The 13,473-nt window shown below is 39.5% G+C and overlaps 1 protein-coding gene across 6 annotated transcripts in view; it reads left to right on the top strand.

Annotated features, from left to right (window-relative positions):
- UIMC1 (ubiquitin interaction motif containing 1) overlaps positions 1–12,461 on the top strand; it is an 87,923-nt gene extending 75,462 nt beyond the window's left edge. For 4 of the 6 annotated variants that reach the window (XM_032209118.1, XM_032209119.1, XM_032209117.1 and 1 more), the window contains 5 exons: positions 3,522–3,600; positions 5,721–5,847; positions 9,388–9,451; positions 9,953–9,995; positions 12,032–12,461. In XM_032209118.1, coding sequence (XP_032065009.1) covers positions 3,522–3,600; positions 5,721–5,847; positions 9,388–9,451; positions 9,953–9,995; positions 12,032–12,245 — 527 coding nt within the window. In that variant the 3' untranslated portion in view covers positions 12,246–12,461. Of the gene's footprint in view, positions 1–3,521; positions 3,609–5,720; positions 5,848–9,387; positions 9,452–9,952; positions 9,996–12,031 lie in introns of those variants that run through there. The other 2 variants (XM_032209121.1, XR_004254644.1) reach the window with 2 other exon arrangements.
- Positions 12,462–13,473: the final 1,012 nt, after the last annotated feature.

Below are 13,473 nucleotides of genomic sequence, written 5' to 3'. Positions count from 1 at the left end.
CTCCAAGCAGTGCACAGGAAAATGACCATTGGCTTACCTGAAGGGTTCTTTTCTGTGCACTGCGGGAGAGTCCAACCCACCCCGGTTTCTCAGTCCAGGGATTCGTAACCGTTGTGTCAACTTGGACTTTCTTTACCTGATTCATCACGCTTCTAGCCTTCACGGTTCCAGACCATCTCAAAATTATGGCGCCAAGGAACACAAGGAGGCGTGGCCAAGGAAAAAGATTCCTCAGTCCCAGGGCAACCAGACTGATTTAACCCGTTGCTTGGACTCTCTCCCACGGTGCACAGAAAAGGACCCTTCAGATAAGCCAATGGTCATTCTCCACAGCTTGGTGTTATCTGCAAATATGATCAGTTCCCCTTCTATGCTCTCATCTAGATAATTTATGATGAAGAGCATTAGACCCAGGACAAGATCTTGAGGTACCTCACTGCATGCTTCCCTCGATGTAGATGGATTTCCGAGGATGACATGCTGAGTTTGGTTGGTCATTCAATTGGAAATCCATCTGTTGGTGGTAATGTCTGTTCCACATTGTTCTGTCTTATCAAGAATAGGCTGAGGTCTACTTTTAGTCACTTTGCCAAAGAAGGCAATAAGGTTTGTCTGGTATGATCTGTTTTAACAATCCCATGCTGGCTTCTAGTAATTGCCTTGCTCATTTCTAGGTGCTCACAAATCCACTGCTTGATTATCTTTTCCAGAATTTTCCCAGGTATTGATGTCAAACTGATTGGTCTATATAGTTTCCTGGATGTACTCCCCCCCGCCTCTCCCCCCCCCCCCCCGCTTTTGAAGATTGGAACCACATCAGCTCTTTTTTTCTGGCAGTTCCCCCATGTTCCAGGAGCTCCGAAACTTTTGGTTCAGTGGTTCTGAGATTCACTGAGTCCCTTTGTTCATTGAATGTTCTTCCTATTTTTATCCCCTCAAAATAAAGTACATTAGATAAATTCTGAGATAAATTTCGCTTTGAACATGTACATTTATGTTACTTGAAACAGTAAGGTGATTTCAAGGCACTATCTGTACAGTATCTTTAAATATTAAGGAAGTCATTAAGATTGTGCCTGAAGTCACATTAGAAAATCCATCCTTTCTTCCTGAAGACCAGGAAATAGTTTGGAAAAGCTTGTTCTAAAATTTTGGAGAACCAGAAGAACTCAAAATGCATGCATAAAAAAATTAAAGGAGAAATTGCTAGGAATGTACCAAATTATTCAAAACACCTGTAGGGGACCCTTATGGGTCCTCCAGGAGTATTTAAATTATGAAGAGCTGCCATTAGCTTCCAGACCATCTCAGCATGGATGGAAAAGGTTAGTCAATATGAAATGCACCAAAGGGAGGTTATTTTATATTCAGAGGAATCGAGAGAGCTGTGGCACGATTTGTACTGACGAGAAGAAAACTGAAGACTGATCAACTTTTAATGTGACTACAGTGAACATTGTGAACATGTTTGAGTTAGCCCAGCATGTCGAGAGAGAAGATGCTGTGCTTATTCTGTACCAAGGGTTGAGAAGCACATTTTCTCTCTTGCTGTAAGTGGATATTTATCTTGTAACTGTTTTTCCTTTGGAATCTTGTTCTAAGTTGAGCTCGCTGGCATAATCTCACCATGGCTTTGTTGACTTTGGTGTTTTGGTATGGAGCAGGTCAACTCAACTATGAATGGCAAAGGCTGCTGGTGATGCCATATCTCTGCTGCTTGTGTTGGCAGTACAAATGTAGGTCTTTCCTGGCATTTCTTATATAGTGGTCCCAGAGGTTTCTAGCAACCGTATTGTGTCAGATGTGTTCTATTCTGCTGGAAAAAAATAGCACTGATTAACACCTGAGCTGTGCACAAGAGACTGTTATAGGAATATTAACAACTATGCACCGGCTCAGAGAACTGCTTTGCTTTTGCTGCAGACTAGCTTGTTAAAAAGCCTTTGGGAGTGTCAAGTGACTTGGGGATTAACAGTCAAGTATAGAAACTACTCATACCCAGATCCAGGCCAGGTTTGCAGAAGAGAGTTGTTGTCCCCTTTTAAGGAGCCAGCCTTTTATGAATTTGTGAATGTCCATCACCAACTTTTTCCTTGCAAGTGAGTAGCCCAGAAGTGCTGGCACTGATAATACATCTTTCCATTTTGATCTCTGTAGGTGCACCTACTTTACAACAGATGTTGAGCAAACAGTAACAGTTTTATAGCGCCTATAACATAAATTCAAACCTTTCTCCTAATGAGAGCATTGAGCACAGGAAGATCTGATACAAAGCTGTAAAAATGTTCTGATACACTGCCCCCTCCATTGGATTGCCCAACAGTGCTTAAAGCAGCATCTGTTCTATATTAGAAACTCTAGCCCCCTGGTGGAAATGGCTTAGGATATCTGATATGTTCCCCAAGCAGCATAGCTGGTGGTTTGTCAACAGAAATGGAAAGGAATTCAATTGTATGAAACAAACATTTTAAAATCATGTTCATAAATGGCTAACAAGAAAGGCTGCGGCCTCTGATTGAGTTTGCCCTGATTTCATTGTTATACTGATTAAATCTAACTAGTATAAAGAATTACTGCTGCATATATGATTATACTAGAATAGGGTGAAATTTGTCTGTTAGCTTTCTTACCCTTTTACCAAGCAGGTAAACATCATCCTGGTTATGTGATCAGATTGTATTTTCTGTTAAAAAAAAAAGTATAATTTGTGAATTAAGTTTCTCTTCCTTTTTGCCCCTGTTCAGTCCTATCGCTTACTTCTCAGGTTCTTGTCAAAACCCCTTTTCATAATCTGCCCAAATCCAGGACGTTCTTAAAAACGAATTTTGTACCTTATGAAAATATGCAGATATGCATGCCACATTGAAAATACAGATTACTACTTATTGTGGTTTTTACCCTTTCTTCATTCCCTAGTCAACACATAAATGTACCTTATAATCAAACCCACTGAAATACTTTTCAGCTTAATTCATTGAGATCATTCATTTATCCAACTCTTAACTGAGTCTAAGAGGTCTCACATGTGTTTTGGATTTGAAAAACAATACTAGAAAGAGCAGATCTTTTGAATGTTACATGCAGCATTGTCAGACTTGGTTTCCAAGTCTTTCATATTTGTTTAATGTTAAGCAAATGGAACTTTCTACTAAGTATCAGATATATGCCTTTATTTGTTAGGTTGTTAAGAGTTCTCATGTGAATGAAGAAATGAAATAATTTAGATTATTGGTGCAAAATACTTCATACACAATTTAAGTCAACACTTTTGTCTTAGTGCATTGTAAAGGCTTTCTGGATGAAAGCTTGAAAACTTCAGTTTACATAGTGAGAAATATCACACCATTATAAATTAGACCTTGCTGTTCTCATTGTGATGCCCCAAGCAAACTGGTCCTACTTGGCAAGAAGCTTTGAAATTATTTTCTAAAACATATATTGGGTGTTTTGTTCTGACACTTGACACTTCTTGAGATCTTCAAGAAGACAGATAGAACAACTATTCTCTTTTCGTTTTCAAGTAATGACCCGGCGACAGAGGGAAGCCAAGAGCAAGCTTGCCAGCTGCAAAAAAGTCTGCAAATCTGTAGATATTGACAAGTAAGTAGGTATGCTCCATATAGTCCATTTTGACAATTTTCAGTTGAAGCCCTGGTAGATGGTTCTATTACATAAAACTCCAAATCTTTGACATTATTCACTCATCATCCTGTGACCAAGAAGCATCTTGTAATAGGAAAGACCACCTTAGTCTAACCTTTTTTTACCTTTGCTTCTAAGTGTGGGTTTGCCTAGGTTTCACATTCTTTTTGGAATGCTTAATTCAGCACTGTCTGCCCAGCTGATCTTCTCGGTCTCATCCACTTTAAAATGTATAGACTAATCCGTGCTGGCTGGGGAATTCTGGGAATTGAAATCCACACATCTTAAAGTGGATGAGATTGAGAAACACTCTCCTGGGAAATGTTGATGTGCTACTAGCTAAACACACTTTGCCCTCTCCCCTTTCAGTTTCATTATTAAACCTATAATATAATGGAAGCAATACTTATAAAACTCTATTAACAATGGCAATGGTGGATTTCCTGCTGTAATAATCTAGTTATGGAATCTGTCAGAACTGGCATGTAAATATAGCAATAGTCTGTGAACTGATTGTGTCTGCATAATTCAGACTGCACAAATGTAATGATATAAAGATAAAGGTAAGAAATAGCACTAATATTCAAATACAAATGCCAGTCTGGCCCATTACAATACCAAATTTCATGTGAATTTGGGGGCCTTTAAGGCTCTGCTTGCCATTCCAAATTGTAACAAATGTACCTGTTGTATCCGTCTCACAGCTGTTTTCAATGTTAGAGGAAATTATATATTCCCGCAGTGATGGTGTTTCAGCATCGTGGAAACATGCAAGTCCCCTGAGCATTAAAAAAAAGAAGAAAGGGAGATCTTAAAACTGTGGTTAGCAAGCCAAACAGAGAGCACAGGCAAATTTCTGTTGCACTAGTATCATGTTTTTCTTAAATTATTTTTGGTCCTAGGACAAAATCACAGAGTTTGTTTTGGTCTCTCACAGGCTGATAGAGGCAATAAATATCAAGGCAGTTAAACCGTGCTCTAAGAGCAGCATTGGTTGGAAAAGTACCGTAGATGAATTGGTGTGCATATCTACATGCTTCTATCAGAACAAAGCTCTGATGGAGGAGGTTAGCATGTCTGGTGCCTACCTGTGGTTACACTGTTAATGAAATTAAGAAATTCAAATGGAACCGGTTTTGTTTAATCTTCTTCCTCCCACCTGTTCACCCACACAGCATCTTAAGAAAGAGCCTGATAGTAAAAATCCTGCCTGAAAATAATGTTGCTGCTACAAACACTGGATGGCAACATAACTAATAGAATTAGGCTAATTATAGAGAGGGCAGCTTCTGTTTAGACACATTATCTTGGTAATCAGCAGGGACTGGAAAGAAAATATGGAAAAGTACTGCAGGATTTAGCATCAAGGGCGCTCCTCAGACACATTCCAGATACCGTAGTGCAGCAAATTTCACTGGATTTCTCTAGTTCCAGATCATCAATTAAGTAGCTGCCTCCAGTTCCATTTCTTCCTTCACGTGCCAAAGGCCAGGGGGTGGTGGTGCAGATTTGTTTCTTGGATTGTTAGCAGGGGAATTATGGGACACAGTTGAGCTAGTTGGAGTGATCTGAGAGCTGGTAGCAGGTGGTGTTTTACTATATTCTTCAGCACCAAATGCTCAATGCATCCTCTTCACTACTGCATACTTTAAAAAGGAAATAGTGCCCTGGCAGATTTATTAGTTAGATGACTTCATTTAGACTGAGTAAAACATGTCTCTGACTTAATACACTTGATGTGCTTTTTGGGGCACAACATAACTCCAATTTTGCAAAAGCAGATACTTCATTCAACTGTGTTGACAGGTTCTGAAAGAAAATCAGTATTGTTTGAGATAGCTAGAGGAGCTGATTTCATTACATCCCTTTGCTGCAGTAGCAGCACCCAGGAAAGCACTTGGAAGAAAACTGCTAATCATTCTGTCCTTTTTGATTGCCAACAGGTCAGTTTTGTAGTATTGGTCACATCACTGTGCAGATCGTGCTCTTTTGACAAGTGTTACCAACAGAACAGCTAGAAGCAGCACAAATGAAAAAGAATGAATTCTAATACAATCCATTTCTTCCTTATTTGGCAGGTATGAGAAGTGTTATCTTTGTAAATCTCTAGTACTAAGAAAAGAGTATCAGAGCCATGTTGATAGCTGTCTTTATAGCTGGAGTGTTGGTGGAACCCAGGGCCACAGGAGACCGCGCCATGCCAAAGTAAGGATCTGTATTCTTGGTTCACATTTGCATGGATGTCTGCTTTTGTCTTTGTTTATATCTTTTTCTGAAGAGAGATTAGGTCTGCCTGATTCTCCAACCCCATGAATAAGCTTAGCTGCAGTGAAATGATATATTCTGACTGTTTGATCCTCTTCAACTTGATTTTACAATGATGGGATTACATCTCTAACCAGAATATCAGCCCACAAGCCTTCTGGATGTCGGTTGATTCCAACTCCCATCAGTTCCATCCACCATGTTCAGAAGGAGGGCAGGCATAAGAGGAAAAAAGCCAACCAACAGACTGAATGAGGAAGGAAATCCTCCCACAGTTGTAACCTTTGCTATATCAGTGGCCTTGGATTCACAAACAGTATGTCTTCAGAAACAGCAACATTCACAAGGATGCTGATAATTAGCATGTTTACAATGCTTCTCATTCAAAGTGGGATGTGGTATCAAACTCTTAGAATAACAGTCATCTTGTTTGGACTTTTCAAAGCTAAATATTCTGCATTACAAAATGTCCTCTTTCTGGATACAGGGCCTCCCAGATTCCAGAATACTCCTTATTGGTTGTAAAAAAATATTTGTCAAAGATTAAATCTATATCTACATTTATCTTGAATCTCTGTAAACCTGTACAATAATTTGGTTTACCAGTCAGTGGCAGTCTCTGAACAGCAAGAGACCAGTGGCTCACCGTAACAAATGCGTAGAACATGAATGTATTTATTTATAAATACTTTTTAATGTGATGTTTTAATCAAAGCCACTTTGAAATGTTTACGAGATTAAAGTGTGTAGCTTTTGCTGTTCTTCCCATCCTTGTAGCTACGTTTAATTTCACAATCTGTGCAAAACATGTACCTGCTTCCCCTTCAGTTTTCCATTCCCCTATATTTAAATGCTGGAGCACAATATTCTCTCCACCTCTGAGAGATGCATTGCAGCCATTGTGGGGTGTTTTTGAGTGAGATGAATGATATTTGATTTTAATTATTTTTTTATTCTCCAGGTAGATGATTCTTTCTTTTGAGAAACATTTTTGTGGAATACTTGGCTATTCACATGGCCATCCATTGTTTGTATGTTCACCTGAATTGATGCTTTCTATTCTATGTGTACAATGATTCACTTACTATCTTACAATATTATTTTTCTGTTTATCATCCTTTATGGCCAGAAAGGACAAAATTGGTAAATGAAAATGTTTTCATAATGTTTAATGATATTTTCCTGTTCAGAATTGTTATCTCGAACAAAAATGACCTCTGCCTATCATATTATTGTCACACCAGAGTGCAGAATTGAGCTTTACTGGTGGACAACAGGTAGTAAGACAAAGTCTGTGCTAATTCTTTTCCTTTGGTTTACTTTCAACTCTTTCCAAACACTATAGTAACTCTTGCATTTCATGCTATGTCAGGCAATACCAGTGTAGTCGATAAAGAAGCACTAGCAGAGATAAATGAATTTGTAGGGAGCCTAATGCATGTACTGTAAGTGAGCCGCTAGACGCTATTGAAATAAATGTAAAATAAAAGGCATAAAAGAAGGGGAGGCAAAAATATTTGGTTTTTTTAAAAAAATCGTATAAAAGAGGAAGAGAATAGGACTCACGCATGGGAGTAATTGAAGACAGCTGGTTTTGGAGACACTGAAAGTCTTAGTGGATAAGTCAAAGCTGGATATGAGTACTGCAGAGGAAGGAAAGAACATCTATCTGGTAAAACTACAGTCAGCTTACTTGAAAATAAATTATTTGCAAAAAAAAAAAGCATATTTGTGGAAAGGCAAACCATACCTGAGAAAGACATGCTGTATTTCAAAAAGTAAGTGTACATTTGCCTTACATCTACTGCTTAAAATATGGTCTGTCTGAAGATCTGTTCAAATACCGCAGGAGGAGGAATGAAAGAGTGTAAAGTTGATTACCATTAGGGAAAAAAATGCAAATAATTATCTGTAAAACATAGACATCACTGCGTACAGTCACTGATTCTGAATCATTTACTAAGCCCTTGCCGGCTAATAGCCCTTAGGTTTCAGCTATGTTTCCTTCCTTCAGCTATTGCCAACCTTAATCTATGATGAAGGTGTCAAATTTGTCCAGCCGATTAATTAATGCAATTCATCCATTCAATTCCCATATTGTTTAACCCTGGGCATGGCAGACGGGCATCATGTCCTGGTCCTCATCCCCTCTCTAAGTTGTGTACACGCATTACCCATCTTGTGCAGCAAAGGCCTGTATGTAGCTTTTGTGCTGATTTATTTCTGATGGTAAGATTTTAATCCATAGAGCAGTGTGAATGCTAAGGCAATGTGATTTCTCAGCAGGAAGATGCAACATGATGTCTCTGTTTTATGTAATCCCTTAAATCCATCACAGGCCTCAGCCCCTCAGGAATTTATATGCAAATGACAAGACTGCCTGTTGATGAGTTTAGCTGGGACACAGCCAAACATTCTGCAGCTTCTTGCACAATGGGAAGCTTCCGTTCATGTCACTAGCTTTGGTTCAGAATTCCTTTTTTTTTTACTTCTCCACGGAAGAACTTGGCTGATGTTTAAAACAATCAGCAGAAATGTTAACGTGCCTTTTTGGCACCCAAGGCCCAGGTCCTCCCTCTTGCTTTTCAGAATCAACACAAATGATTTCTGCTGCTCCTTATTTGAGCATTGTAAATTTTGACCCCAGATGCTCAGAATAGAGAGCATCCTTTTCTTCTTTTTGCTTATTTTGGCCCTGGTCCCTGGGGACAGTTGCAAGGATGCCTGCCCAGAACTCTTTGAAGTATATAACAACAAATGTAAAACAATATTTCCAGAAGGGAACCTTTGGAATTAAGTTTGTTTTAATTCTATCTGAAAACTTTATAGCATTTGGAAGGTAATTAAATCAACGAAAAGAACATGCAATTAATAATGGAGGATACTTGGCTAGGCAAAAAAGACAACAGAAAACTGCTGTTCCGAGGTTATATTGGATTCTGAGGCTAGGAGGATATTTTTATAGCTGCTGTCCAAAGCTACACTCCTGTTTCCTCCTTTTCTGTAGAACATCTAACGTGGTAAAATACCTGCTGTGCTGTCATCATGCTTAACAATTCTTCACATCACTTCCCTCATGATTACTGCGTGTTGCTAGGGAGAAGGACAGAGGAAAGGAGGATTGCCTCTTTGTGACAGGGAACTTTTACCATCTAGCTCTAGCAAAAATCTGGCTGTTGGTTGATTGTTGCTCATTTACATAAATGTAGATAAGCATGAGAGTATAGTGGTGAAACATAGGTGGCTTTGTATTCTGAGGGCAGGGGATCTGGAGCCATCTCACTAGATTGACATCTGATAAAGGGCAGATATGATAAAATGAAAAAAAAAATCTTGGGGTAGTGACGAGAAAACTGGTCTTTGTTCTGGCAGCTGCAAGATGTCCAGAGTTTTGCTTCTGTCTCTGGGTTCTTATGAGCTACTTTGGCAAAAGCCTTCTTGTGCAAGACCTAATGGGGATGTTCTCTTACTTTGTTCTAGGAAAAGGGAAGGTGTGAAGGTGGATTACTGCGTATGCTAGAACAATCTGAAAACAAGACTGCAGGTAGGAAAGTTAGCACCCCAGTCAGCATTCTTGTATTGACACAATTTAGGTTGAGTCATAGAAAAAGGCTTGTCCTCAAGTAATACAGTATACCTCCTGGCCCATTGCAAATGGATAATCATGTGTTTCTTCCCACTGCATGTATATCAGTTCTAGGTTAAACATTTGTATATCAGGATTTCTCTCGACTTTAATGAAGACGGGAATCATTCCTGGGAGTTTCAGTGTGATAATAATATGTGACAATAAGAGAAGTCCTTTGTGCTCCTTTTCCTTGTGTCCTATAAAGGTAGGCATTAGAGAAGCCTGCAACTCCAAATAATGCATAAATTGCCCCATATCGCCTACCAAGCTGGAAAGGAAGGTATTGTTTAGAATCTATTTACTACCAGATGTTGCAGTTTCTCTGTTTGTCCACTGGATGAGTCTTGCTGATCTCAAAACAGAGGCCGTCATCAACCTGCTGAAGTAATTAAGATCCTGTGGTGTATTATATTCCAGATGCAGAGATTGCTGTTCCACCATCCAGAAGAGAAGACTCAAGGTTAGTTAGTGCTCTTTCTGTATTATAGGCTCCTTCAGTGGTTAAATGGGCTGTAGCAACGCTCCTTGCCACTCATTTCCAGTGCTGTTTTTTTCAACAAAGTGGAAAAGCTAAATAAAATGAAGAAATTCCATAGGAAGCTAGTTTTTAGCATTGAAGGCAAAGTCTACTCCTTCTGCTGGAATGCAGTTAAATAATGTTCCTTTTTTCCTTAGAACCAAAACCTGAATTACATTAGACAGGAGATTTCTTTTCTTAAACTTGTGGAGGGCATATGGTGAGTGCAAGAATATGTTAGTTTGCTGTAAGTTTGTTACTCATAAACAAATTAACAGCTCCTTATCTCAATCTTTTGCAATCTGTATTCAGGCCTCATTTGGGGACTGAAACTGCTTTGGCTACCACGATGGGTGACCTATATTAGGAAGGGTTTCTTCATTAATTCTTTTGAATCTGTCTTGAAATTTTTTCTAGTACCATTCACTTCACTGGGAGCGATGCTTTGTAATAGTGTTTTTTTTTCCCCAGATGTAATTCCAGAAACCAATATTTCTACTTAACTGCTTGATTTTTAATCTGTCGATCTGCTCTCTGTTTAAGATACTCATGAGCTACAGTGGCCTATTAGTTTGCATACTATCAATAGGCTGATAAAATACAACTTAGTCCAGAAAACTGCTAGATAACTGCGAAGTGTTATATGAAACAACTTCCTTTGCTGCGCTCTACATGGGACTGCCCTTGAAGAGTGTTCGAAGACTCCAATTAGTCCAGAATGCAGCCGTGCGAGCGATTGTGGGCGCACCAAGGTACACCCACGTTACACCTATCCTCCGCGAGCTGCACTGGCTACCTATTAGTCTCCGAATCCGCTTCAAGGTGCTGGTCGCTACCTATAAAGCCCTACATGGCATCGGACCTGGGTACCTGAGAGACTGCCTCCTGCCGATTACCTCTCTCAGACCAATTAGATCGCACAGGTTAGGTCTCCTCCAGATTCCATCTGCCAGCCAATGTCGGCTGGCAACTCCCCGGGGGAGAGCCTTCTCTGTTGCAGCTCCGGCCCTCTGGAACGAGCTCCCTGTTGAGATCTGGACCCTTACTACCCTCCCGGCCTTCCGCAAAGCCACCAAGTCCTGGCTGTTCCAGCAGGCTGGGGGGGGGGGGGGGGGGGGGCTGAAAAGCATTTACCTCCACGGAAATTGTGAATGTTGGTTTTGTTTTTAATATGTTGTCTTTGTCTCGTTCTCCCCCTTTCCCTTGTCTTTTTTGAGCCGCCCGGAGTCCTCCGGGAGTGGGCGGCATACAAGACAAACAAACAAACAAACAAACAAATAAATAAATAAGTAAATAAATAAATAAATAAATAAATTTAATCATATTTTTTTTGGTCTTTTTTTTTACTGTCATATAATGGTTGTCAGGATTTTTGCAGCCTGGATATGGAATGCTTAGTGATAGGTATTACGTGAATTGCCTAGGCTATTCAGAAACTGTAGTTGATAGAGAATGCATTAATCAGATATGCAAAATTTGGTATGCTGAAAACTGCACATTATTGTTGGTTTGCATTAGTAACTAGTAGAATATTTTTTCCCACATATAAATTGGCATGCTCCTGCATTTACATTGGTAGCCTTAATCTCAATTAGGTCACTGGAAGTCAATGGATTGATTAGAGCACAAAACAAGGCATTCTCTGGCATGGTACTGGGATTATGTAAATCTCCCCTGGGAAACTCCATTGACTTTTTATTTATTGGAAGTTAGATGGGCTGTTGTATTTTTTTTATTGTGCTTTAGTTAAACTCCATGCTTTTATTATATCTCTGCTCAGTTTTTGACATGCTCAGTCAAGTTTCTCTTGTTTTGATGTTACTAAATATGTGATTTAGATAGTTACAAATTCTTTTGTGTATTTGTATATTTTTTAAAAATTACAATATTGAAAGCGAGAAAGCTTTAAAGAGCTATGGAAAAAGTTCACTGTACAGCAGGGAAGCCTGGTTAATTTTTTAAAATATCCTTTCTGTTAGGCCCAGCTCAACAGAAATGGACAAGGAAACAGAGGGCAACCAGAATTCAGAAAGGTTCCTCCCTCAAGTTCCCTGCAGTGACTCTCCTATTAAGTCATTCACTTCCATTTCTGAAGCCAAAGATTGCCTAGTGGACTTTAAAAAACAGTTGGCGATTAAGCCGCATGCTTGGAAACAGACCAAAGCCAGCCATCGGAACCAAAAGAAGTGCTGAGGGTGGCAACATGGAGAAAACACCAAATTATGGACTCTACTGAGCCTACTTGGCAGAGACCTCCACTCCCTAATCAACTGCAGATTTTCTTGTTATTTTTTTTTTTGAATGAATGAATTCTCCCATAATTTGTCATTTATTGACTAAGTATGTACTTTATAGGAGCCTATTCAACTTTGCTTTGCAGTAAGAAAATAAAATGACATATATTTATTATGTTTTTATAAACTTCAATTTCTGCTCTTTATGATTTTTAATACACATCTTTTCAGCCTAAAGACTGCATTGCGAGTAAACAGTTAAATGCTGGTCATCCATCTGGGACCTATCTCCCAGAATACTCCAAAAAGACCAAAATTGTGCCCCTTCATGTTCTGTTACTAGAAGATTTCATTCCCCTATTTAAAAATGTATCTAACTTTGACTAAAGCTTGCACTAATTCCCACAGAACCGATGGAGTCTGCAGAGTGATGAATAAAAAAAGCCAGGCTTACTTGATCTTCTGTCCTGTGGGAGCAGGGATCACATCTCTTAAACCAAAACTGGTAAACATGGAAGACAGATGTCGGAGGAAAAAGGGCGTTAGGTTTTTCTGTTTGATAAGAATATACCATTTTTGGATTCTTTCCTGTCCCAAGCTGCTTATGGCTGGATCACACACACACACACACACACACACATGCACGCACGCACACACACACACACACATATCTTTCTATAAATCTTGGTGGGGGTGTGTGGAGTGCTGGCTTTGTTTCAGTAAGTGGACTGATAGGTTGTGTGGTTGTATCATGATTGGTAGATTGGTGCTGCTTGGTGCTGGCTGTGTGTCCGTTGTTTTATGTTGTAATGGCCTGGGTGGTGGGTGGGGCTCGTTTGTTGACTAGGGCTGGTCTCCAGATGTCTGGTAGGCGGGAGGTATCGTCACATTTATTCATGTTGTGGGGGTGTTTCTCTATTTCGATAGCTTCCATAATTATTCTCTTGTTGAAGTGTTCAGCTTTGGAGATTAATGTGGTTCCTTCAAAATTAATTTCATGTCCTGTAGCTTTAAGGTGCTGGAAAAGGGAGGAAGTTTTTTTTCTTACTGTGTTCTTGTGTTCTGCGATGCATGCATTTATTCTCCTGTTCGTTTGTCCTATGTATGTTGCAGGGCAGATTTTGCATGGTATTTCTTAGACTCCTTGGTTTTCTATCTGCAATGTGCTCTACATGGGGCTGCCCTTG

This window comes from Thamnophis elegans, chromosome 2 (assembly GCF_009769535.1).
Source record: "Thamnophis elegans isolate rThaEle1 chromosome 2, rThaEle1.pri, whole genome shotgun sequence".
Taxonomy (NCBI): domain Eukaryota; kingdom Metazoa; phylum Chordata; class Lepidosauria; order Squamata; family Colubridae; genus Thamnophis; species Thamnophis elegans.
The sequence above is the reverse complement of the archived record's forward strand: the minus strand, read 5'-3'. Positions and strand labels throughout refer to the sequence as shown.